Here is a 26,423-nt window from a genome sequence, read left to right as displayed (position 1 = left end):
TACATAGGGGCATCAGCAGTAGATACATCATTACTGGGGTACTTGTGGCTCGCCCCTTATGCATAAACTTTGGGGTCACTCCTAGGTGGCATATGAGGTGAATGTGCGTGTGCCCCCGCAGTGTCCGGGTCATGCCAAGTGAGTGTCAGCTCCTGGGATCAGCGCTGCTTTATTAGTTCACCAGACATTAGACATAAGCGGCTCCTCTGAGTGTGATGGCACACGGGTCTGCTCGGGTTGTGGCTGCCCATCGTCTGCCTTTCCTCCCCTCTTTGCGGAGGTTTCACGGTTGGGGTGGGGATGGGGAGGCTGGGATCACCCCGGAGCCCGGCCTCCCCTCTCATTGGACGGCGGCGAGGAAAAGCTGTCAGCCCATGTGGCGTGGCCGCCAGAGGATGTCTGTCATTTAAATAGACGGTGCCGCTCCGAGAGAGAGGCTGAGAGCTCCGAGACATCCCAGAGACTGCACCAGCAGGGAGGGGGCAACGGAGGAAGGAGACATCTGCTGCTGCATCACCTGCTCAGTCATTACAGGGAGACAGACACATCCTCAGTGCCAGGCAGAGGTAAGTGCCCATCATGCCACTCAGCAGATCTAGGGCACCAAGCAACCTGGAGACAGTAAAAAATGGAAGCAGAGGGAGGGACAACAGTGAGCTGTTCTGCAAAACCTACCCAATATCTGCTGGCAGGGTTAGCATTGCCTGGCTGCTGCTCTGCCAGGCATGTTACCCACAGCCTGGTATAACTGAGGTAGTGGCGTTGGTAGGTTCTGCTGATACGACTGCTGCAATATCAGTACAGTAGATGATGAATGAGGTTTTATCTCATTTCTATGCATAAATTATGGTTAGTTTTCTCACTGGACCCATAATCATGCCTCGTAAATGGGCCTTTACCCAGGAATGCAGATTAATGATTATTGTTCATGTTATCATTTATTATGTTATTTAAGAAAATAGTCCTGAAATATTTTAAATCAAGGGTGCACATATATTAGGACAGGTGATAAGGGTGCCCTGTGTAGTCATGTTTGGGTCCCCTTTATATTAGGACAAGTACTAAGGGTGTCCTGTGTAGTCATGTCTGTGCCCCTATATATTAGAACAAGTACTATTGGTACACTGTGTAGTCATGTCTGGTCTCCTATATATTAGGACAAGTACTAAGGGTGCCCTGTGTAGCCATGTCTGGGTCCCCTATACATTAGGACAAGTACTAAGGGTGCACTGTGTAGCCATGTCTGGGTCCCTTATATATTAGGACAAGTACTAAGGGTGCACTGTGTAGTCATGTCTGGGAACTCTATATATTAGGACAAGTACTAAGGGTGCCCTGTGTAGTCATTTCTGTGTCCCTATATATTAGGACAAGTACTAAGGGTGCACTGTGTAGCCATGTCTGGTCCCCTATATATAAGGACAAGTACTAAGGGTGCACTGTGTAGCCATGTCTGTGTCCCTATATATAAGGACAAGTACTAAGGGTGCACTGTGCAGTCATGTCTGGGTCTCCTTTATATTAGGACAAGTACTAAGGGTGCACTGTGTAGTCATCTCTGGGTCCCCTATATATTAGGACAAGTGCTAAGGGTGCACTGTGTAGTCATGTCTGGATCCCCTATATATTAGGACAAGTACTAAGGGTGCCCTGTGTAGTCATGTCTGGTCCCCTATATATTAGGACAAGTACTAAGGGTGCACTGTATAGCCTTGTCTGGGTCCCCTGTATATTAGGAGAATAAAGTCTCTTGACCCGTTTGGCGCTCCAGAAATGAGTATATAAGTTGGAGGCATCGTATATGTATGCAACTCTCTCTTTATTATAGATTATAGGACTTATGAAATGCTAGGCCGTTACCCCGACATCCATCATATACAATGGAGAGAGCCACGTGGATTGTCTCCTCCTCTCTGGAGTGCTGATTGGGTAGGAAGGTGACCCCCATTCTCCCAATAGGTGGGAGTCCTGGAAGATTTCAATTTATTATGGCATATACTTAGGATATACCATATGTCTCAGATGGGAATTCCCTTGTGGCCCTTGGAAGTGGTTCAGTATGGCAATGTGGCCCACAACCTAGTTGTGTCAGATATGTTCATTCATTCATTCATTCATTCATTCATTCATTCATTCATTCATTCATTCATACTAATAATGGCCAACTAATCTCTTCCACACAGCTTTCAGGTTAAAAATGGATCTTCAATAATAAGAATGAGCATATCTCTACACTAATCTGATTGACATTTGATAAATGTTATTATTGAAATACCCCTTTATTGTTCAATCCGTTTTATTTAAAAAAAAATTCTGATAAAATAAACATTTCAAGAAGGTCCCGCAGGATGTTGTGAAAAGAAAATTAACATATCGTAATAGCACAAAATAGAACAATTTGGGCCAACTCCTACTACATCTCACTCTGAACTTTCATGGTGTCTAATACCTTTGGATGAGGATATAGATTAAAGGGCTTTTGCAGGGAAATACTATTGATGGCCTATCATCATGAGAGGTCATCCATAGCTGATCGGGCCCCCGACCAATCAGCTAAGTGGGCACATGCTGTCAGCGCCGCAAATACATAGAGGTCGGGGCAATCTATTTGACATTTCGATGAGAGCCATGCCTGCAGTTACAATCGTTGGCCACTATAAGGAGGTCGGCGCGGAGGCTTCCACTCTGACCTCTGTTTATTGCGGCAATGCCAGCATGTGCCCGTTTAGCTGATCAGTCAGGGTCCTGAGCGGCAGACCCTGGCTGATCAACTATTGATGACCTATCCGCAGGATAGGTCATCAATAGCATCTCCCTGGAAAACCCCTTTAAGTACCTTAGGTCTGGAATACCCCTTTAAATCTAAGTGCTATGTATAGTTTTGCACAGCAATAGGCGAAAGAGAAGGCTGGCAGCAGATTTCCTCTTTAAATGTATGTACTTCTTTCCTGATCCAATAAGGGAATCTTTTCATGTCCTTGATGAAATCTGGGCCTGACATCACATAACCAGGCTTTGTAGGGCATGATTAATCCCGTCTGAATCCTGCATAGCATCCTTGCTGATAGCTTCACAGAGGAGGCATTTTCCTAGCTTCATCTAGAAACATGCATGTGTTAAGATGGTGCTCAGCTCCTTAGGCACAAAATGCCTTCTCTGACAGTAGCTGCTACAATGTAGCAGGCTCCCCATCCTATGGGGCTAAGTGTCATTGTAATGCACAGGTAAGAGTGAAGCAGGCCAAGTATTACCGTGGGAAGAAGAGCTCCTTTACCAATTCATCACCGCTTTGTGTTTGTTTTGAAGGGAATAATTCCCTCCCTCCCCTGCTGTATTACCGCCTGATGGCGAGCGTTCTCTGTAGCACTTATACAATGTGAAATAATAGGATATAATATATGAATTTACAGTGTCAGAAAATGTCAAGTAAGTTACTATGATATTGGGTATAATACAATATATTACATAGGGAGAGACAGGGGGCTACTGTAGATAATATCCATATCAGCTGAGAATCAGATATTATTTGTTATGTAAACTAGAGTTTATTTACTATCCTCTCACTTGTTTAGTTTCTAGAAACTGTATGTAGCTGTTTCTTGGTTAAATCTTTCAAGGAAAGCTGCATGACAACCAATCTAGCAGTCATTGCTGGCCTAGATATGCATTCACCCTCCTCATCACATCAGTGCGTAGCTAAGTTTATATGACATTGGGACAATTATTTAAGAATCCCCTTGGGGGCTGTAATGGCCATAATATTGTTTGTCACTGAGCTTTCTCAATCCAGGAGCGTGGTAGTGTGTAAGTGATTTAGTTCCTATTGCTTAAATAGCATTAACATATTCAGCAGGACTGTACAAAGATTGTCATCATTGGAAAACTCTTTCTCCCAAGTGGGGCTATCAATCTAAAGTTCGATAAAAATGGTACCGCTCACCATATCCGCTCCATGGTAGTTAGTTCCCAGGGGTGCTAGGCAAACCCATGTGAACAGCGTTAATCAGGGGTGTAACTATAGAGGGTGCAGGGGATGCGGTTGCACCCGGGCCCAGGAGCCTTAGGGGGCCCATAAGGCCTCTCTTCTCCATATAGGGAGCCCAGTACTATGAATAAAGCATTATAGTTGGGGGCCCTGTTACAGGTTTTGCATTGGGGCCCAGAAGCTTCAAGTTATGCCTCTGTGCAGCATGGTTTAGGTATGGGTACGGGTACAGATACAGATAGAGGGGGGGCCCTGCTCACCTTTTGCATCAGGGCCCCTGAGCCTTTAGCTACGCCCCTGGCTTTAATCCTGGTTAGAGAAACACCTGCACTTGAACTGGATAAAGATGTACTGTTACTTATGCATTTCTTACTCATGGCATGTCCGGAATATGCTGATTTTGTGATTATTTAGACTCCTTTTTGTTTCTTTCAGCCATGTATAAACTTTGAGTTACTTTTTTGTATTGGGTTGAGAGCCAAAGTGAAGAGTTATGCTCATTGAATGTCTGGGATGAGAACTAGCATTAAGGCCACCTGTCCATGGGTGTTGCTTTTTCCCGCAGCGGATTTCCGCCGTAAGAGAACCCTAAAGTCACCGCTGTGTTCCGCGATTAACCTATCATTAATGATAGGTTCAGTGTGGAAAATCGCGGCATGCTGCGATTTTTATACGCGAGCAGAAAATCGAGGCGGATTTCTGTTCGTGTACATCGGGATGCGCTTTCCGTATTTATCCTATGGAAAGCATTCATTGCGTTACCCATGTGCGGATTATCACCGCGGGTAATGCAATGATATATCATATCGCCTGTGGACAGGAGGCCCAACAAGGCATAGATTATATGTTTTAAATAAAGTTTGCAAACAATGTATTTGCTTTCTACCTCATCACAAGACAATATTGATGGTTGTTTAACATTGTGTTAATGTGTATGTTTTACACAAAGTTCGCACACAATGTGTTTGCTTTATACCTCATGACATAACAGGCTGGTGTCATTCTGTCCTGCCAATCATGAAACAACCCTTTAGGCATATGTGCTAGAATAGTATAGAAGCTTTTACTTTCTTGAGCTACGAAAGAAGCTCTTCAGACCAGTGAGGTGACAACCTACCTGTCGGTCCAGTTGAAAAGTGGGCTTCCCAGCTGCTGTCATACAAGTCAGATAATGCTGACTCCCAGTGATGTGATGTAAGTTGCAACCTTTATCATTTGTATATAGATATTATCCTTTGCATATAGATATATTTTACAAACGTAGGACAGTTATTCATCACTATGCCCGATTATCCAATTATGACTTAATTTTAATAAACTATTATTGTTAAACCTTCCATATTGTCTGACTCTCTTTAAAGCTGTATCTGAACCTAAGTCTTGCTCCTTGTAGCAAAACATGGCATGACATGTATAACACTGAATTGCCATTAAATAAAGAAAGAACACACTTCTTATTTTATACATATTTATCTGATGTGAGTGCAGGACTTTTTCTACCTTGAATTAAGGCCTGCAATTTAAATTCTCTATGTCAGACACCCATACTGTACACACCTGGGCCAATTTCATAGGGAAACAATTTAAGGGGTTCTAGAAGCAGTTCAGAATGGTGGCAAAACATAAAAAAGTCATAGTCACATCACCCAATCCCTTGAATCCAAGACACCAATGCTATAAGGCACTGTAAGACACTGAGTTACCTTGTAATATACTTCAAATCATTGTGGTACTGGCTAAAGTCTGCTGGAACTTCCTGACTATTGTGAGACGGTGACCAGCAAGGTGCTGGAGGGCAGGTATGTGTCGCCTAGGATGCTCTCCTATGCTGCCTTGGGGAGCGCTTGGGCAGATGCGTGCCACCGAGCAGCCTGGGCTCGGTGGAGGAAGCTGGCAGTATAGTGTTAGTAGCATTAAGCCACTAACACGTTGTAGTATGTAAGTGGCTCCAAGCCACATAATCTGGGCCGGCTTTTCCTGGAGTGACCAAAGTGAAGGGTGGGATGGTCACTCCCACGTACCAGGTGAGGCTGGTACCAGGCCTTATAAAGCCTGGGCCTACAGGGCCAGGAGGAGAGCTGAGACCTCTGCAGGTCTGAGAGTCCTGGCTGGCTGTGTGCAGGAGCCATTTGTTTACCAGTACGTAGACAGGGATGCTACATGTATAGTAAGTGCTCAGACGAGCAGGATTTACGTTATGTTTGCCTGATGTTAAGGCCTGTATTTTGCTTTGGTTTGCTTGGAAATAAACCCAGGCAAAGCCTGGACTAAAGACTTTATCCTATGTGTCACTGTCTCTGACTGCTTCTGCCCAGGTTGCTACCGATCCTAAACGCTAATCCCTCACACTATGTAATGTGATTTTTAAACAAGAACTTTGTGGATTATTGACTATAACATACAGCTCTACTTTTTAAAGAGTATTAGTATAATGTATCATAGATGTAGAGGCGTAGCTAAAGGTTCATGGGCCCATGTGCAAAAGTTTATCTTGGGGCCCCCAACTTCTGGTAACCCCTGATAGATGTGACAATACAGTCATAAGCAATGATTGTTAACTACTGTATAATTGTAATGCCTATGCTTCAAGAACAATGGCTTCCCACTGATTAAAATAAATATCTATTTGTGTACACATTCTGTTCATATTTTTTAATAAGCTTTTAGATTAAAAAAAAAACAACATTTGGAAGTAACTTGCAAAATTATGGCTATGACTGATATCTTTCCACGTATGCCACTTCACCGATCAGTGCCTGATATCAGGCTACTATTTGAATCGGAGATAAATCTTTCCAGCTATAGCCACCATTAAATGGCTGTAGATGATTAGATTCAACTGTGGACAAAATCTCTGAAATCTTACAGTCTGGTATTTGACAATGTTAGGAAAAAACAAGTGTGCCTTTGAGTTTAGTCTGTAGAGTAGGAATATTATGTAACTGTTGAGTGGAGTAGACACAGGTCTAATTCGGGTTGCAGTCTGACTCCATCCTATGGGTTACAATAGTCTTGAACTTTGTTCATAAAGACATTTGTACACTTATCCCATTTGACTTCAACTCAAGACAAATGGATGTAGCAATGCAGTTGAGTAACTTATGTGTATATCATTACAAGTTAAGCTATTATTGTGCCAGTATACGTCTGTTAATATTTACCCCATGGATAAAACCATGGTGAGAGCTGAAGATCCATTTAAGATCCTCACCTTTTCCCCATTTGAATTTGGTCGCCCGTCTCTTCCCAAAGGTCTGGGATTAGGGATGAGCGAGTATACTCGCTAAGGCACTACTCGCTCGAGTAATGTGCCTTAGACGAGTATCTCCCTGCTCGTCCCGAAAGATTTGTGTGCCGCCGCGGGGTGGGGAGCTGCGGGGGAGAGCAGGGAGGAACGGAGGGGAGCTCACTCTCTCCCTCTCTCCCGCCCACTCTGCCCCGCTCCCCGCCGCAACTCACCTGTCAGCTGCGGCGGCCCCCGAATCTTTAGGGACGAGCACAGCGATACTCGGATAAAGCAAATTACTCGAGCGAGTAGTGCCTTAGCGAGTATACTCGCTCATCCCTATCTAGGGTCTCTCCCTGTCCTGTTTAAATTAGGTTAGCATATATTTCTTGGAAAAGAGACTGTCACTTCAATTTTCTTTTTTTTAATCATAATTTAGCTTCAAACTATGGATTTTTAGACATTAGAATGTGAATACGAGAAGAATTCCTTTGTTCTGTTCTCCACATTATTAACTATTGCATCCTCAAGTACCGCAATAAGTTAGGGATGAGTTAATAGAAAGCATAATGTAAAGTAAGTGTACAGAGCATTTGCAATTAGAAAATTGTATTTCCTAGAGATTTATATACATCCTTTGGGAATTCTTGGCCTGGAAAAACAAAGCAGTGAATCTTCTGCTGAAGATCTGGTGGGCACAAAATGTATGTGAAAGACTGCCAGCTTAGACGCTATAGTTTATTTCCATGTATATGTCTCAGGAGTTACCTGAAACTTCTCTTGGGAAGGCTCTATGAGGTCTTGGTAGGTCTATGTTCCTTCCTTGCTCTCTGGACACATTTTTTCGTTTTTTGCTTTGGTGCTATTGCCATTGTGCCATTCATTATGTAGCTATCCCCCAAGTATATGTAAATGAACTAATGTTACATTGCTTAGTTACTTCTCTCTATCTGAAACGTTCTCTTCAGATAGTAATGTGACCTCGGTTCTGATCAGCTCAGATCTACTTGAGTTTATGTGTGAAGTTTCTAGTCAATTTGACAGTCTGTATTATGCTGTTGCATGAATCCTACCACAGAAACTACTTAAAGAAGGACATAGACACTCCTATCACAGTTACCGATGGTATTCACACAGCTCCTGTCACACAGTTATAGTAGAGGAGATCACAGCTCATCCTCCTAACTGTATATGTATTATCTGTAGCTTACTTAGGTGAATATAGAAGGTCAATGTTAATTAAACTCCCCTCCCCCAGCAGGCAGAAATGCTATAGCTCTATTACTATTGCTGTTCTGATACATTATGGGATTCATTGAAAGTGAAAGTGTTCACGTTTCACTAAGTGACAAAAGGTAAATTGTTTAATATTAACCCTTTCCAATCCACTGTCTGCCATCTTCAGACATTCTGATTGAAGGCTGTACAGCTCCGATGTCAAAAGACATCCGGCAGGGTATTCCTACTGTATATTGCCAGCCGCTCTGTTGTCGGGGACTTCTCTAGCATGTCCCATACCGCAGTACTGACTCTAGCCAGCAGATGGCGCCATTGTATAATGGTAAAGAGAGAAAACCCACTAGGAAACCCTAAATCCAAAATTGGATCGCAAAGGGTTAATATTTCTTACTCCCTCTGTATTTACATGTTATACTGTATATAGGCTATTGCAGGATGAGAGACACATAGTGTATAATACACATGGGTGTAAGTCCTCTACTTAAAACCGGTGTATTGGTGAAATTTAAACCATTTGCTAGAAAGTAACAAAGCCGTCTTAGAGAACATCCACAAGTAAAACTTCATTTTTATTAGATCTTGTTAATAATATATTGTCTTAACCAAACTAAGGAGTTAAAACCGTGAGATCACTGCTCTATATAATATTACTCTCCTGTATATAGGAGAAAAATAGTGGCGCCCAGTCATTGCTGACACTCGCTACTGGTGAAACTTGTTGGGTTGGGATGGGGGAGTCTGAATTTTACATAACGCAGCAATCTCTGCGCAGTTTGACATGTAGGAGATTATTGTGGACAGCGTTATTCTCCCATATATAGGAGAAAAACTATAGTAAACATAAATAAGTATGGAAATGATGCCATTAGGGCAAACCGTATGCGTAAAAAAATGTGCGGGACTGAAGCGTGCGTCACACTGAAAAAAACGCACTTGGCTGCGTTTCACCACCGGCAAACATTGCAATGCGTGTATCAGCCTTCGCCAGGGGAGGCGCAGGCAATGCAAAGCTTCTTTAAATGCCTCCATTCACACGACCCCTTTGCCCAGATGTTACACAGAACCCCCAATAATGGGAACATCGTCGGCATTTGCAATTGATTTCCCTTTCACATAGAAGCCTACGCACTCGTTCACATGATCGGAGTACAATGGAACACAATAGCAGGCAATGGCAAGTCCTGTGTTTTTGAGAAAATTATTTGCGAACCCAGATAGCCGCGTTTTAAAATACAGTGTCCTATAATTTGCATCGCGGAATTTTTTGCACATGTAAAAATTGGACATCTGACCGCTGCCATTGAAAAGCCTTGGTTATAATAGACGCGAATCGCAAACGCAGAAGACATGCGCAGCAAAAAAACGTCCGTCTGACTGAGGGCTCTTTCTTTCAAAAATATTTAATTTTTTTAAATTATTGTCTGCCGCCATCTTCTGCGCGCAATACCTTTTTTTTTTCCCCGTCAACATAGTTGTGCGAGGGATAATTTTTTGCGGGACGTCCTGTAGTTTGCAATGGTACCACTTTGGAGTACGTATGACTTTTGATCACTTTTTCAGCATTTTTTCTTGGAGACAGGGTTGACCAAAAAAGTGCATTTCTGGCGTTTCTTTTTTTTATTCTGACGATGTTCATCGTGCGGGGTAAATGCATTATTTTGATAGATTTGACTTTTACAGACACAGCGATACCAAATATATATTTTTGTTTTATGATTTAGAATCATTATAAATATGGCAAAAGGGGGGTGATATAAACTTTTTTATTCCATTTTTTTGCAATTAGTAAAACTTTATTGAACTTGTTTTTACTTTTTTTAAGTCCCCTTAGAGGACAACAACTTGCGATATTTTGATCGCTCCAGCAGTATAATGTAATGCCATAGCATTACATCATACTGCAATCTGACAGGCAGTCTTTCAAGCCACCCCACGCAGACGGCTTGATAGACAGTCTGCCATGACAGACCTGGGGCCTTTCAGAAGATTGTGGGGAGCCATATGGGACCCCCAAACATTGTTCAGAGGATTTAAATGCCGCTTTCAGAATTGACAGCGGCATTTAAAGGGTTAACACTAACACTCATGGTTTCGGGAAGAGCAGATCCAAGGAATGTTTTGGAGGTGGAGACAGTAAGAGCTATCTATCTACCGTATCTATCTATCTACCGTATCTATCTATCTATCTATCTATCTATCTATCTATCTATCTATCTATCTATCTATCTATCTATCTATCTATCTATCTAATATGTGTGTGTATATATATAATATCTATCTTTCTACAGTTGCATACAGAGCAAATAGTAGTTAGTCACTAGAGATGAGCGAATGTACTCGTTTAGGGCGATTTCGCAATCGAGCACCGCTTTTTTTGAGTAACTGACTACTCGAGCGAAAAGATTCGGGGGGCGCCGGGGGTGAGCGGGGGGTTGCAGAGGGGAGTGGGGGGGGGGAGAGAGAGAGAGAGCTCCCCCCTGTTCCCCACTGCTACCCCCCGCTTCACCATGCCGCCCCCCACCCCCCGACGCCCCCCGAATCTTTTCGCCCGAGTAGTCAGTTACTCGAAAAAAGCGGTGCTCGATTGCAAAATCGCCCTATACGAGTACGCTCGCTCATCTCTATTAGTCACCCATTCCTTGCCGTGACATATTTAACAGATATCTACTTTTTAGACATTGGACAGCTCTTGTAAAAGTGATTATTTGGTGAGATCCGAGTGTACTGTTCACATATATGTTCAGCTTGGTCAAACATTCATGACCTATCATTAGAGCATGTGAGGATACGTAGTTGCACATACCTCTGTGGCCACCTTTCTCTTAGGGGACCAACTTGTCCAACCTATGCTTCCTTCAACATAGTTCAGACAGTCCACCGACTAACATCTAATATATCTATGTCCAACTTGATTCTTCCCATACCAGATCACAACACATCATTTCAATAGGACTGATGTCAGAACTCATTTTTATGTTCAGGTCTTAATTTCTGCATAGACAAAAAGGTCCTTTAGCATTTGGTTTTCTTCATAATTGTTGAATTCTTCTTGGATTGCTTGCTTTTGATACCAACGGTGGTATTATTTTAACAATGTGTGTGTGACATTAGTTGGGAACTATATTGTACTGCTGTGTTACATAGGCACTGTAGGGGACTCTTCCTTGGGTAATTTGTATGAGTGGTTATAGCTTGCCTAGTGGTCCCTATAGACCATGATCTGGCCCTAGTGATCTTGGATAAACAGTGTACATATTATACCTTGAGACAATCACAGGGGTCTCACGTAGTAAGCTAAGTAGACAGCTCTGAGCTTCCATTCTGAGATGTGTCGGAGAAAGGAGACAGAACATTTTGACTTTTAGCTGACAGGTGATTAAACCAGTTTCTATTTCCTGCCTGTTACTGAGCCTATTACTGGGGATAAAGGCCCAAGCGCAATGAGTCATTCATGATCAGAAAAGAATATAAACAATTAAAATTACATTTGGGGGTATAGAAATTGAGGATGTAGTGTTGGACCTATGGCCGATTACATTGTAACATGAAGTCGGGTAACATTAAATATTTAAAGCAACGTGAAGTGTGAATCAGGGAGCCGCAGACTGGGGTGCATCATTCTGAAATAACCCAAAACAAGTCGAAACCCCAATAACAGGAAGTTATACGTCTGTGGACACCAGGGGCCCCATTAACATGAGGTCCCCCCAGTAAATCTTAAGGTCCTGTGGTGGTCCTAATTCTGTGGTGGACCATAATTGTTAATGGTTTTGGTGCCAAAAAGTCCTAACATCTCACATCTTTTATTAGAGACAACTTTAAACGAGTGTATGGATAGATGTAGATTGCACTAAGCAATGTCTAATAATTAGCAGATAATAAATCTACAGTGGTGCAGTGAATCATTGCCAGCCTATAGACTTATTATGATATTAAGAGATCTGAAGCCAAAATGTGTTATTCCAAATCTCAAAATGTACTTTCTATCCACAGAACAAATATGGAGGACATTGTGATAGCTGGAATAGCGGGTAGACTCCCAGAATCAGACAATCTGCAGGAATTCTGGGAAAACCTTATAGGAGGAGTGGATATGATAACAGAGGATGACAGAAGGTGGAAACCAGGTAACTCATAACATCTATGATGCTCTGCTAAGCTGTAGCTGAGAATATACTGTATATGCAATGTATGATCTATGGAGAGATGTGGGAACATAGTAACATACATAGGATGTTAGGCCAAATTAAGACAATGTCCATCTAGTTCAGCCTGTTTTAACCCCCCCCCCCCTTCCCCTCTCTTGTTGATCCAGAGGAAGGCAGTTCCTACCTGACTCCAAGACCTGGATCAACAACCCCATTGGTTATTTAATGTCTATATCTTGTAATATCATAGCACTCTAAAAAGACATCTAGTCCCCTCTTAAACTCCTTTATTGATTTTGCCATGACCAGATCCTCAGGAAAAGAGTTCCACATTTTCACTGCTCTTACAGTAAAGAACCCCATTTTGTGTTGCTGATGAAACCTGCTTTCCTCTAGACTTAGCGATTGCCCTCTTGTTACCGTTGTAGTCCTGGGTATAAACAGATCATGGGAAAGATCCTTGTATTGTCCCCTCATGTATTTGTCAGTTATCTTTCTCTTCAGCAGTTAAAGCGGTTGTCAAGTTGTAAACTTTTGATGGCTATCCTTAAGGTAGGTCATAAGTAGTAGATCGGTAGCAGTCTGCTGTCTGGACCTCTGCTGATCAGCTGTTCGGACAGCGCGCTTGTGCGCTGACCTGAGTTCGGCAGGCAGTAGACAACTCTGTTTACTCTACATTGACAGGTTTGACATAACTTCCATTCCCTTCAGTGGGAACTTGGCCTGCAATACCAAGCCTGGTCACTGTAGTGAGAAAGATACTGTCTGCTTCCTGCAGAAATCAGCTCAATGTACAGGCACACTTGTCCAGAGAACAGCTTATTGGTAGGGGTCCCGGGCAGCAGACCACCACTGATCTACTACTGATGGTCTATCCTAAGGATAGGCCATCAACAGTTTACAACTGGATAACCCCTTTAACAGAATATGAAAAGAGGGGTCTACATAATTTTTCCATATCTCAATGATGGCCACAAACTAATATTATTACTATATCATTTTATATTAATTTTCCAGGACTGTATGGATTACCAACCAGAAATGGAAAACTCAAAGAAATCAACAAATTTGATGCCTCATTTTTCGGAGTTCACCCTAAGCAAGCTCATACCATGGACCCACAATTGCGGTTACTTTTGGAAGTTTCCTATGAAGCCATAGTAGATGGAGGTGAGTTCTAGATTTAATTTTTTTTTTCTAGAGCTTTCAAACATGTAAATAAGTAGCCGCTAGAGATGAGCGAGCATACTCGCTAAGGCAAACTACTTGAGCGAGTAGTGCCTTATGCGAGTACCTGCCCGCTCGTCTCAAAAGATTCCGGTGTCGGCGCGGGTGAGCAACGGGGGAGAGCGGGGAGGAACGGGGGGGGGGAGGGGGAATCTCTCTCTCACTCTCTCCCCCCTGCTCACTCCCGCAACTCACCGCTCTCCCCCGCCGGCACCTGAATCTTTTGAGACGAGCGGGCAGGTACTCGCATAAGGCAGTACTCGCTCGAGTAGTTTTCCTTAGCGAGTACGCTCGCTCATCTCTAGTAGCCGCCATTAATTTATTTTTACCAACAGATGTTAATTAATGCCTGGGGGAAAAAAAACCACAGTGCTTATATTACAATTTCAGAAGTTATGTAGTTGATGTTATGCAACACTGTAGATAGATGATGATGGGCTTCTTTAGAAAGTGAAGTAGATGGAGGCCTTGTAGATATTTCTCATGTATAAAAGAAGGGTATTTTGACCTTCAGAACTATTTTATGACTTATATTTCCAAAGTTTCAGTGCCTAATCAGCTTAAAAAAGGGGGATGGAACTAAACTGAGTTGAGCTCACCGTTCTAGAACGTCTTAGCAACTAGTATACCCTCCCTTTCATTCCACCAGCACTTAGTCTATATGTGTTGAGTTCCAACAATGGGTCAATGATGAATCTTTTTGGTGCAATCCTGATGTTTTGCAAAATATATATTTTCGAGAAAATAAATGAATAAAATAAAAAATGTATTTGTGGAATGAGCATTTTTAACATTGTGGCATTAAAACCAAATTAGTAATGAAAATATATTATCAAATATTTACTTTAGCCTTCCGTTGTCTGATCCCTGAAGATGCTCAGAAAATGAACATTATATTTTAGTTTCAATTTATCCCTACAAATTATGCTTGTAGAATTGTTTCACACCCCCATTTCTTGTCATTCAGGTATAAACCCATCAGATTTACGTGACACAAACACTGGCGTCTGGATAGGTGTTAGCGGGTCAGAAGCGGGAGAGGCCTTCAGCCGCGATCCAGAAGAGCTGCTTGGCTACAGCATGACTGGATGCCAACGTGCCATGTTTGCCAACCGTATATCATACTTCTTTGATTTTAAAGGTGAGACTCGACTATTATAATAACTAAGGGTTTTTATTTTCATGTATTCCTTTTATTACATTTTTTTTCAATCAATTTTTAATTAGCATCACAGATTGATTTTGCAAAGACTAACAGCAAATTTCAAAAGCGGAAGTTCTTTTATGGGGGGGGGAGGGAGAAGGGAGGGATAAACAGGTGAATTCAAACCAGATCCCAAGGTTGAAGACATCATGGCGAAAAAATGGTATGCCATTAATTCCACACAGGGCTGTATTTTAAGATGGCGTTGTTTCAAAGAGCCAAAATATTTCATATATCCTATATTCAGATATCATTTGTATCAATTCCCCTATAGATGGTACTGCGACTGTTCGTTTCTGTCTAGCCATATGAAGTTTTGCTGCCAGCAGGATATGGCCTACCAGTGGTCTGGCCGAGGGTTTAATTGATTCTAAATCTAAAAGTAAAAGAGCCGTTCCAGGGTACTTTGGGGTGTAGACTTCATTCCAGAAGGACAAGAGTAGCGGACACTACCAGAATATGTGCAAAAGGGAGCCCTCCTGCCCACAACCTCTCCAGCATAAAGCGTCAGGGATAAGGCGTCTGGCCCTGAGTTGAGATATTTTTTAACATATTGCATGTTTTACTTATTTTAGGACCCAGTTTGGCTATTGACACTGCTTGCTCATCCAGCTTATTGGCATTAGAAAATGCATACAAGGCGATCCACCATGGGCAATGCAATGCTGCACTCGTCGGTGGAGTCAATTTGCTATTCAAACCAAACACATCAGTGCAATTTATGAAATTGGGCATGCTGAGCCCGGATGGAACATGCAAGTCTTTTGATGCCTCAGGTGAGTGTATTGTGACTTCTTATAAGACTTTGGTCCTTCAGGCTGATGAATATCATAAAACTGTTGCTGTCGTATAGAGATGAGCGAGCGTACTCGGAAAAGCACTACTCGCTCGAGTAATTTGCTTTATCCGAGTATCGCTGTGCTCGTCCCTGAAGATTCGGGTGCCGCTGCGGCTGACAGGTGAGTCGCAGCGGGGAGCAGGGGAGAGCGGGCGGGAAAGAGGGAGAGAAAGATCTCCCCTCCGTTCCTCCCCGCTCTCCCCTGCAGCTCCCTGCTCCGTGCCGGCACCCGAATCTTCAGGGACGAGCACAGCGATACTCGGATAAAGCAAATTACTCGAGCGAGTAGTGCTTTTCCGAGTACGCTCGCTCATCTCTACTGTCGTACTATCTACAAAACAGATCAAATGTTAAGGCTTTCTTAAGCATGGCATCTAAGAGATTGTTGGTTTTTCTGCTAAACTGACATAATAAGAGGCGACCACAAAAAATGACATACCCAAATAGAGGATTGAAAGATTTTGTGAAGATCCTAAATGAGTAAGATTAAGCAATGTATTTACGGCCCGCAGCTAATGGGCATGTATGAGACATCCAACTTTGTCTCGATACAAAAGAAATTTCCTGTCCCTCCCCATTGACAAACACTTCAATAGTTCAAGTTGAAACAAGTGAAGAACAGTAGAATTGGGTCTAGATCTGCGCTTGTTGCTTAACTCACATCATTCATGCTTGTTTTACGTTTCTGCTTTAGGAAATGGGTATTGTCGTTCTGAAGCTGTTTGCGCCGTCCTGGTCACTAAGAAGTCTCTGGCAAAACGAGTGTATGCCACCATTGTGAATGCCGGGAGCAATACGGATGGCTATAAAGAGCAAGGTGTGTTTCTTTGAGGGGATCAATGTTCTCTTCTCAGTTTTCCAGGCTGGTGGTTTAGTGTTATCTGGATCCTTATGTCACAGAGCCTTTCATGTGAACCTAATACTGATGTGAAGTGATAAAAGCAGCCATCCAGATTCCCCATTAATGAGGCTCATTTGGGTCTCAGGTGATGATTATCTAATGGCATTCTATGTCATTGCTGCTTTATGTAGTTGCTTGCAGTTTATAATGATTCCATGTTTGCCCTAAAAGAAATCTTAACATCCACTGACTTTCAGATTAGTTTGAGTTGAGTTTATGCTTATAAACTGCAGTCATTCTAGGCATACAGATTGCAGTGTAATATCTAGGAAGGGATAGAGCATAGACCTGAGCCACTAGTAAGACATGAAGTATGCTTCAGACCACCTCAGACTGCCTCTAAGGCGTAAGCTGTCATGCAGGTAAGTTGTGCTCCCAATCAGTTAGCTAAAGGCTCATGTGCCCAGATGCAAAAGTTTATCTTGGGGCCCCCCAACTTCTCTTTACCCCTTAACGCAGAGGCTTAACTTGAAGCTCCTGGGCCCCGATGCAAAGGCTGTAACAGGGCCCCCCAACTATAATGCTTTATTCATAGTACTAGGCTCCCTATAGAGAGAAGAGAGGCCTTGTGGGCCCCTAAGGTTCCTGGACCCAGGTGCAACAGCATCCCCTATAGTTATGCTAGTGCGCAGAGGCGTAACTTGAAGCTGCTGGGTCCCAGTGCAAAATCTGAAACTTGGGCCCCAACTATAAAGCTTAATTGATAGTATTGGTTTACAATATGGGGAAGACAGACTATATGGGCCCTATAGGGCTCCTGGGCCCATGTGCGACCGTACCCTCTGTACCCCCTATACTTACACCCCTGCCCCCATGATCACTACTACGTTTTGGCACTAAAAGCTACTTAGTTGCTTGTCTGTCCCCTAAAAAAAAATCAATAAATAAAGGCACTTTAGGCCAGATTTAGATGTTCTAAATAGTTTACATAGTTAGGTACTGCCACTGGTACACTAGCTTAGGGCTTGTAGGGTCTCTCCATAGTTTTGGATGACAAGTGTCCAAGCATAACATAACATGCCACATCAATAATAAGCAAATGTTTATTTCCATATTTTGTAAACATATTTCAATAAAAATCAAATGTTCAAAAACCCCATATATTTAGATCCTGTGAAACAATGAAAATTCTTAATTTTGTCAAATTAATAGATACCACAAAGGAAACAGGGTAGCGGCCTTTGTGTAAATGTGCTCATTTTACAGTCCAGTGTTCTCAGAGAGACAATGGCCTCCACCTCATCTGTAGTCTATGGAGCTGCTTATTTCTGGTTAGTTTATATGTTGAAAAGACTTCTCTGTCTTCTGCCAACAGGAGTGACCTTCCCGTCTGGTGAAGTGCAGCAGCAGTTACTGAACACTTTGTACCAAGAGGCTGGCATCCAGACCAGTGAGGTGGAATACGTGGAAGCCCATGGCACCGGCACTAAGGTAGTAGGACATAACAGTTGTGAAGCTATAGTATACAATAGGCACTGTGAAAAAATGGCTGTAGGACCGACTGAATGTTCTACCAGAAAATGTTGTAATGTATATATCTCTAAATGGGAAGGATTCACGATTGTAGCTTGCTCCAGTATAATCATGACTATGTCACTCTTCTTGCCATGCACTGTAGAGGTAACCGTATGGGTCCTCGAGGAACCATTTGTCATGTTCTCACTGCTGTTGCTTACATGTAAAATATATTCTTCTGGACAGTGTATACTTTACTGCAACCATTTTTGGTCGCTTTGAGTTCTTGGATGGAGATACCCTGTTCATCCATTAGCCACAATACAGGGCAGCTACCATTAGTGTCTCTTGATGTGGAGGACCTGGCAGATCCTTGCATTGTTTCAAAAATGCTTTGATGTCAATGGAAACTGTGTAATACTTCATTTTTCCTTTGATGGGCTGCAGTGGAATTAACCACCTGCTTTTTGGCTTCTTTTTAATACAGTATAAATGGACTATCTACTGGTGATTTTTATTTGTTTTAGGTACCGTGTTTCCTCAAGAATAAAACCCTGTCTTATATTAATTTTTGCCCCAAAAGAGGTACTGGGTCTTATTTTTGGGGGAGGCCTTATTATACTTATCTTGCAAGCTCAATCCATGTCCCTCCCGCTGCTCTCCACAACTCCGACGTGCTTCCTGCAGTCCTCGCCGCTCATACAACATCACTTTTTGGTTATGGTATTCATAAATCCCGCCTCCAGGAATGATGGCTGTGATTGGTTCTTCGACCGCTGCTCAGCCAATCAATGCAGCGCTGGATGAACCAATGCGATGTCTGTCATTGGTCATAGCTTAGCCAATTCATAAATGCTGCCTGTACAACACGATGGCTGTTGATTGGCTAAGAGGCGGTGGAAGAACCAATCAGTGCAGTGCTGGATAAACCAATCAACAGCCATCGCGTTATAGAGGCTTTATCAATTGGCTGAGCCATGGCCAATCACAGCCATTGCATTCGTTCATCCAGTGTTGAATTGATTGGCTGAGCAGTGGTCAAAGAACCAATCACAGCAATCGCTTCTTGGAGGTGGGATTTATGAAACCCATAACCAGGAAATGATGGTGTACAAGCAGCTCCTCGCTCAAAGTAGCAAACGTAAACCAATCACATTCTATGACATGTACAGGTAGATTGCTATAAAGTCAGTGGTTTAATTTTAGATTGATGTGTTTGATACCTTTTGCGCCAATATTTATCATCAATTAATTCTTTATTTGATGTAGCCATATTTCACCGAATCTAAAAATACTAATGTCTCACCTACTACTGCTCCACATATCTAGAAGATGATAAACACAGGAATGCCTTGAACATGTTAAATAGCTTAATCTTGTGTTCTGCAGGTTGGAGATCCACAAGAAGTAAATGGGATTGTTAGCGTTTTCTGCAAGTCAGAAAGAGAACCATTGTTAATTGGATCCACTAAGTCAAATATGGGGCATCCAGAACCTGCCTCTGGTCTGGCTGCACTGTGCAAGGTGAGATGGGAAGCATATCTTGAGTAATAGATTGAGTTAATTTTGGGAAAATATAGTACAACCACTATAGAATATAGTGCAACCAGAAGCGGGTAAAGTGATGATAAGATGGACATACATTCACTTCATTATTGTTTCCAGAACATACAAATAACAGCCTTGTAGACCTAAGTGATGATATAGTGCTGCATGGTTGGTCCAAATGAAGGTCTTTTGTAAGCCTTTCATACTCATTGCGTTCAGTCTTTCCAATTTTGGTTAGTTTGGCTTTGTATAGAAATTGCAGTGGTGCCTTGGGTTAAGAGTTTAATTTGTTCTGTGATGGAGCTCTTAACCCAAAACACTCGTAAGTCAAATCAATTTTCCCCATTAAAATGAATGGAAAAGCCATTAATCCGTTCCGGATCGCAAAGCTCTCCCACTGATTTCAATGGGGATTGTATTGCCCCATTGAAAGCAATAGGACGCCGGCACCTCCGTAGGGATTTTCAGAGAAGGGCTTTAAATATAAGCCCTTCCCTGAAAAATCATCCCTAGCTGTAGTAAAAAAATATATACTCACCTGTCTGCCGGGGCTCAAGCGCGTCTAACCGCCCCTTGCTCTCCCTGCACTGCTCTGAAGCTTTTCAGCAGGCGGGGATTAAAACTGCAGGGAGAATAAGTGACAGCTAGACACGCCTAAGCCCTGGGAGCTGAGAACAGGTGAGTATATATCTTTTACTACGTCTAGGAAAGATTTTTAGAGACAGACTTATATTTAAAGCCCTCCCCTGAAAATCACTGCATGGGTTGACCACAGGCCATTACTTTCACTGGGGCCACCGGCAGCAGCAGTGGCTCCATTGAGAGCAAGGCTCTTAACCCAAGTTTTTGCTCTTAAATCAGAGCAAAAATTCGGGAGAGAGCCTGCTCTCAAGTCAAAAAGCTTGTAAGCTGAGGCACTCTTAACCCAAGGTATCACTGTACTTAAAATATAGGACATTTATTGGTAGTGGAACGTGGTGGCACAATATTTTGATGAGCGATATCGTAAACACGAAGGAATTTTGTACATTCATGCTGTAGTGTCAGCAATTCAATAATAGAATAGAAGAAGCCTTGGAGAAATATTCCCTGGGGTTCTCCTGTACAACCTACAGCACAATAATAGATTCCAATTATAGCATCTTCTATTCTGCCTGTGGATCAAGAGACATGAGTTGCTTGGTCTGCTGACAGCAAAGCTACAGAGAATTCGATTTCCCCAGCTCTGCTCTATTTTGAGTTCATTCTCAGATAAATGTATACAGTAAAGTCTAACTCCAATGCATTTGTAATGGTTAATGATGACCCGCGGGCAAAGAGTTTGGGGGGGATCCTCCAGTCCTCCTATCGGTGTCATTCAGCAGAAGCTAATTGACTTCCACTCTGGTTGACCACCATTTCCCCTGTATCCGAAGTTTGAGTATTTATAGTAATATATTGTAGTTTTATGATAGGTAGCCTGTATTAAGTTCTTCCCACTCAGGCAACAGGAAATAAGAAAATACAAAACAGGAGGAGGAATTACAGGAACATGAACATTTGCATGCTATGTTCTATTTGTCTACTAACAAAACGCCTTCAGGGAGACACTGAGGCAAGTGGAAAAAGAAAATGTTAGTATTGCCTGTTTGCTCAAATGTCAGCCACCCTCAAGCTATTTACTTTATTCAAATGACTATTTGAGGATAATAATTACACAAACTTTTGGAAAAGTAAATAGCTACATCTGAAGTTACTGAGATCTGTTGGGTTGTCCACATCTGGACTCATGGGAGAGTGTACAGTATAAAATTCTATGATATCACTTCAGCTGACTATGGGGTCATAGATTCTGAAAGTGACATTAATCGTTAATTCATTTTAAGCAGTCATAAAAATCATGGTTTAGCTCATTCACTTATCGTTCGGTGTAACCAGCGCTTGTCCAGTCCTCTCAGTCACTTATACAACGAATGTGAAAGACTGAACAATTCTCATTAAAACGAGCCAACGATGTATCTGCCTGTCTAAACAGTGATGATGTCTCTCTCTCATTCAAATGATATCGGCTCATCTAAAAGGACCCTAAATTTAAAAAAAATATTTTTTACATTTCAGCCATCATCAGGCCACCAAGCCTAGTAACAGATTACCAGCTTTGTAGTTGCTGTGCAGATTGTCAAGTCTCATTTACTGCTATTACTATGTCACACAGGTTAATATCTGAGTATATGGTTTTAACCAGCACACTTTTTAGGGCAAGCTTCTCCTTAGCCCACCACATTCAATGAATTGTTAGTCTGTATATATCATCATAGAATCTAGTTAAACAATCTCATTTGTTCCAAAAATGGGGTTCAGTGCAGGAGTAGAATTGTCATGCTAGGATACAATTATGTGCACATTCTGTATTGAAGGTATAGTTTGATTCTAAGCATTACTACTCATTGTTTCAATATGTCAAAATAGGTCATCCTGTCTCTTGAACATGGTGTTTGGGCGCCGAATCTCCATTACAAGAATCCAAACCAAGATATTCCGGCTTTGCAAGATGGAAGAATCCAAGTAGTGACTGAACCCCTTCCAGTAAAAGGTGGTATTGTTGGCATCAACTCTTTTGGATTTGGTGGTTCCAATGTTCATGTGATCTTGAGACCAAACCAAAAAAGATTATCCTCTAGTGAGGGCTCTCTTCGTCTTCCTCGCCTGGTACAGATATGTGGAAGGACACAGGAGACGGTTGAGGCGCTAATAGAGAAAAGTTGTCAACTTGCCTCCAATACCGCTTTTTTGAACTTGCTGAACAACATCTCCGGAATTCCGTCTTCATCCATGCCATACCGGGGATACACACTTGTGGGAACAGAAAGTGATGTAAAAGAAGTCCAACAGACACAGGCATCTGGCAGACCTCTCTGGTACATTTGTTCAGGTCAGAATTGCCATCCAACTTCATTCTCTGAAAGGAAGATTACCAAATTAATGTGGATTTTCTGGGAATGTTCTGTATAGATATTGGTTTCATTTTGCTTAGTGCATATAATGACTGCACAGACCTATTACAGTGTTCAGTAAGGACTATGATTACTAAAATACAGTATCTTCTTGACCAAAACTAACACACACAAGAGTTAATATCATAGAAAGCCAGTCGATCTAGTTCAAGGAAAAATAGGGAATATACATTGTAAATAAGAACTCTAAGGATTGGTGGAGGATAGGTGGGTGACGGACAGCAATTAGATGTATGATTGCCCATCCAACAGATATCATGCTGAAGCTCAGGGACTGGAGCGGGGGGTTAGGGTGGGACAAAAGTGCTTGCCCCATCCTTGAGATGACTTATCAGTATCCTCTATGTTGTATACAGGAATGGGAACACAGTGGAAAGGAATGGGCCACAGCCTTATGAACTTGGACTTTTTCCGAGAGTCTATTTTAAGATCTGATGAAGCTCTAAAAGGAACCGGATTGAAAGTGTCAGAACTTCTACTTCATGCCAATGACAGCACATTTGAGGACACTATCCATGCATTTGTTGGGCTGGCTGCCATTCAGGTAGGACCTCAGTATGGTACATCCTTCATTCCTTGAACATGCCAACATTGGTATGTAGGTTAGCGTATACTATACTATCCTACCAAAAGTATTTGGACATCTAAGCAAGGATCAAAAATAGTATTTATATATGTTAATACTTAGTTGGGCCTCCTTTGGCCCTAATGACATCAGATACTCTCCATGTCATACTTTCTACTAAAGTCCTATACACGTCAGCTGGTATGTCACTCCATTCATCCCGCAAACATCTAGCGCGTTGGACACTGCTCGTTCCTGATCTGACGTTCCAGTTCCTCCCAAAGATGTTCTATAGGGTTCAGGTTGGGACTCTGGGCAAGCCAGTCCAACCATGGAACATCCATATCCACAACAAGCGTAAAACGGTGTTGGATTTCTGAAAGGTGCGTTGTCTTGTTGGAAGTATTGCTGTCCCTTCCAAGGGTATTGCCACATTGCTGGCAGCACATTACTGTCAAGGTTCACTCTGTGTTCATGGTTCTTGCCATTGCAACCAACGGACTGCGAGCATGCCAAGTAACACATCCGCAGACCATAAGGGAACCTCTACCGTACTTAAATGTTAGCACAACATACTCAGGCAAAAGGCGTTCCCCAAGCATCCTTCACACCCAGGCACATCCATCTGATCTGAAGCTAGAATAATGTGATTCGTCAGTCCATTAAACGTTTTTCCATTGCGCCACTGTCCAATGACAATGCTCTTTGCACCATTGTATATAGGCCAATGCATCTTCTTAGAGAGAACTCACCAGATCTTTGCAGGATGAATGGAGGAAATGCGAGCTGAAGCATATTAGTAGAAAGTATGCCACAGAGCGTATCTGATGTCACTAGGGCCAAAGGAGGCCCCAATAAGAATGAACCTGTTAATTAATACTACTTTTGATTCTTACTCAGATGTCAAATTACTTTTGGTAGCATAGTGTATAACTCACATGCACCTACTGCTCCCTAAATCATATAAATCATTACATGTAATACTTAGAGTAGTATGGCACATGTTTTGTCAAATTGACCTTTCTTTCTACTTTCCAGATTGCTCAGATTGATATGCTCAAAGCAATGAAGCTGGAACCTGATGGTATCATTGGACACTCAGTTGGAGAATTAGCTTGTGGGTATGCAGATAATTCACTTAGCCAGACAGAAGTCATGCTTGCTGCTTACTGGAGGGGACGGAGCGTCAAAGAGGCAAAACTCCCTCCAGGTGGAATGGCTGCAGTAGGTATGTTAAATGTTGTCCTCCAGGTGAAGGTGGCTCTACACGGAACGATTATTGTTCAAAAAAATCGCTGGGACGTTCGAATTGAAATGATAATCGTTAGTGTTAACGATTGATCGATGAACGATAGTTCGTTTGCTTATCGTTCATTTTATGCAAGCATGAAAATCATCATTGGTTCATTTGCTAATTATTTGGCTTAAATGCCGATTGTTCAGTCATTTTCATTTACTGAGCAATCCTGTTAAAAAAAATAAACGATTTATCTTCTGTGTCATCGTTCAGATGTACGATTTATTGCTACATGTAAAAGTACCCTAAGGCTGCATTCACACGAACGTATATTGGCTCGGTTTTCACGCCGAACCGATATACGTCCTCCTCATGTGCAGGAGGGGGAGGATGGAAGAGCCAGGAGCAGGAACTGAGCTCCCGCCTCCTCTCTGCCTCCTCTCCGCCCCTCTGCACTATTTGCAATGGGGAGAGGAGGCAGAGAGGGGGCGGGAGCTCAGTTCCTGCTCCTGGCTCTTCCATCCTCCGCCTCCCTGCACACGAGGACAACGTATATCGGCTCGGCGTGAAAACCGAGCCGATATACAGTCGTCGGAATGCACCCTAAGTGTCCCAATAGTTCATGGCTCTAATTCCAGGTGGTTTCTTTTCTGGATAATTATAATTGACTTAACTTGAGTTAAATGATTGCCCTTATCTTAACCAAAGCATAAAGGGGTTGTCCAATATCAGTAACCCCTATCAGTTTACCTTATGGAGGCATATGAATGTAGTAGAGAAGGGTTGGGGATTTGGGATGCCCCTGAATTAGTCAGAGAGGGGAGTTTCTGCAAAATGCAGTTCTCCTCTTGGCGGACCTGCAATGTTCTTTTCACATTGTTTTCAATTGGCATTGCGTTATATATTCTTCATTTCTCCTACAACTGCTCATTTTCTTAGGCGATAACACCTTATCATGATGAGGAGGGGCAGCACCTACTGAGACCAAATCATTAGTGGGAGAAACTGGTAGTGAAAAAAGGTTGTCCAAACTGGTTGTCATAGCTTTAAAAAACATTGATCAGTAATTTTAGAACTTATTATTTCCTGTCAAGAGTCTTAGGAAACTTCTTCATCTATTTCTTAGATATGTTTCTAGGAAAGCTGTTGTATGGATTCTGGCTTGGCTTTCAATTCCCAGTCATTGTTACAAGGCTTGTACAAAGAGTCTAACATTGACTTGCAGGAATGCTGCCTTCCAATAGGTAGCACTGTGGAGGTATTGCTCCATCTCCTTTATTTGCATATTACCCAGAGGAGCATGAATAGCCTCATAAGTCTCCTCACTCACTCATCTTCTAGGTGCTCTCCATAAGGTGAAAAGATAGCGTTCCTAACCTATGTCAAAGGCCTCTCGCTAGCCAAGCCAGAAACCTACTGCACACTGATGAGGCCCAAACCCCCCGAAACAGCTGTCTGTGTATGGATTCCGGCTTGGCTTTCAATCCCCAGTCATTGTTACAAGGATTGTATATAGAGTCTAACATTGACTAGCAGGAATACTGCCTTCCAATAGGTGGCACTGCAGACGTATTGTTCCATTTACCTTATAAGAAAAGCTCTGGAACACGAATATGGGCAGTACAGTTCCAATAAAGCATGTCCTATGGCACACAGAGTCCCTATAGTCTATATTAAGGAGCCTTAGACATTCCATTGCCTCCGTATGACACTGTATTTCCCCTAGGAGTAATGCCTGTACAATATGTATGCCCTGTATAGTAGTCTATGGGCAACCTATTACCGATCTGTACCACACAAATCCATAATACTACTGTATGCATGAGCCCTTGTAGTTACAAGTCCATGTCAGTGGGA

General features: G+C 42.4%; 1 protein-coding gene across 3 annotated transcripts in view; it reads left to right on the top strand.

Annotated features, from left to right (window-relative positions):
• The first annotated feature begins 450 nt into the window (after positions 1-450).
• The window catches only part of FASN (fatty acid synthase), a 77,575-nt gene continuing 51,602 nt past the window's right edge, over positions 451-26,423 (top strand). For 2 of the 3 annotated variants that reach the window (XM_066587711.1, XM_066587709.1), the window contains exons 1-11: positions 5,086-5,179; positions 12,444-12,577; positions 13,616-13,768; positions 14,793-14,966; positions 15,605-15,805; positions 16,562-16,684; positions 18,084-18,199; positions 19,613-19,747; positions 22,220-22,682; positions 23,121-23,308; positions 24,368-24,557. In XM_066587711.1, coding sequence (XP_066443808.1) covers positions 5,157-5,179; positions 12,444-12,577; positions 13,616-13,768; positions 14,793-14,966; positions 15,605-15,805; positions 16,562-16,684; positions 18,084-18,199; positions 19,613-19,747; positions 22,220-22,682; positions 23,121-23,308; positions 24,368-24,557 — 1,900 coding nt within the window. In that variant the 5' untranslated portion in view covers positions 5,086-5,156. Of the gene's footprint in view, positions 567-5,085; positions 5,180-12,443; positions 12,578-13,615; positions 13,769-14,792; positions 14,967-15,604; positions 15,806-16,561; positions 16,685-18,083; positions 18,200-19,612; positions 19,748-22,219; positions 22,683-23,120; positions 23,309-24,367; positions 24,558-26,423 lie in introns of those variants that run through there. The other variant, XM_066587710.1, reaches the window with a different exon arrangement.

Source organism: Eleutherodactylus coqui, chromosome 13, assembly GCF_035609145.1.
Source record: "Eleutherodactylus coqui strain aEleCoq1 chromosome 13, aEleCoq1.hap1, whole genome shotgun sequence".
NCBI classification, from domain to species: Eukaryota; Metazoa; Chordata; class Amphibia; order Anura; family Eleutherodactylidae; genus Eleutherodactylus; species Eleutherodactylus coqui.
This window is presented reverse-complemented; position numbering and strand designations above follow the sequence as displayed.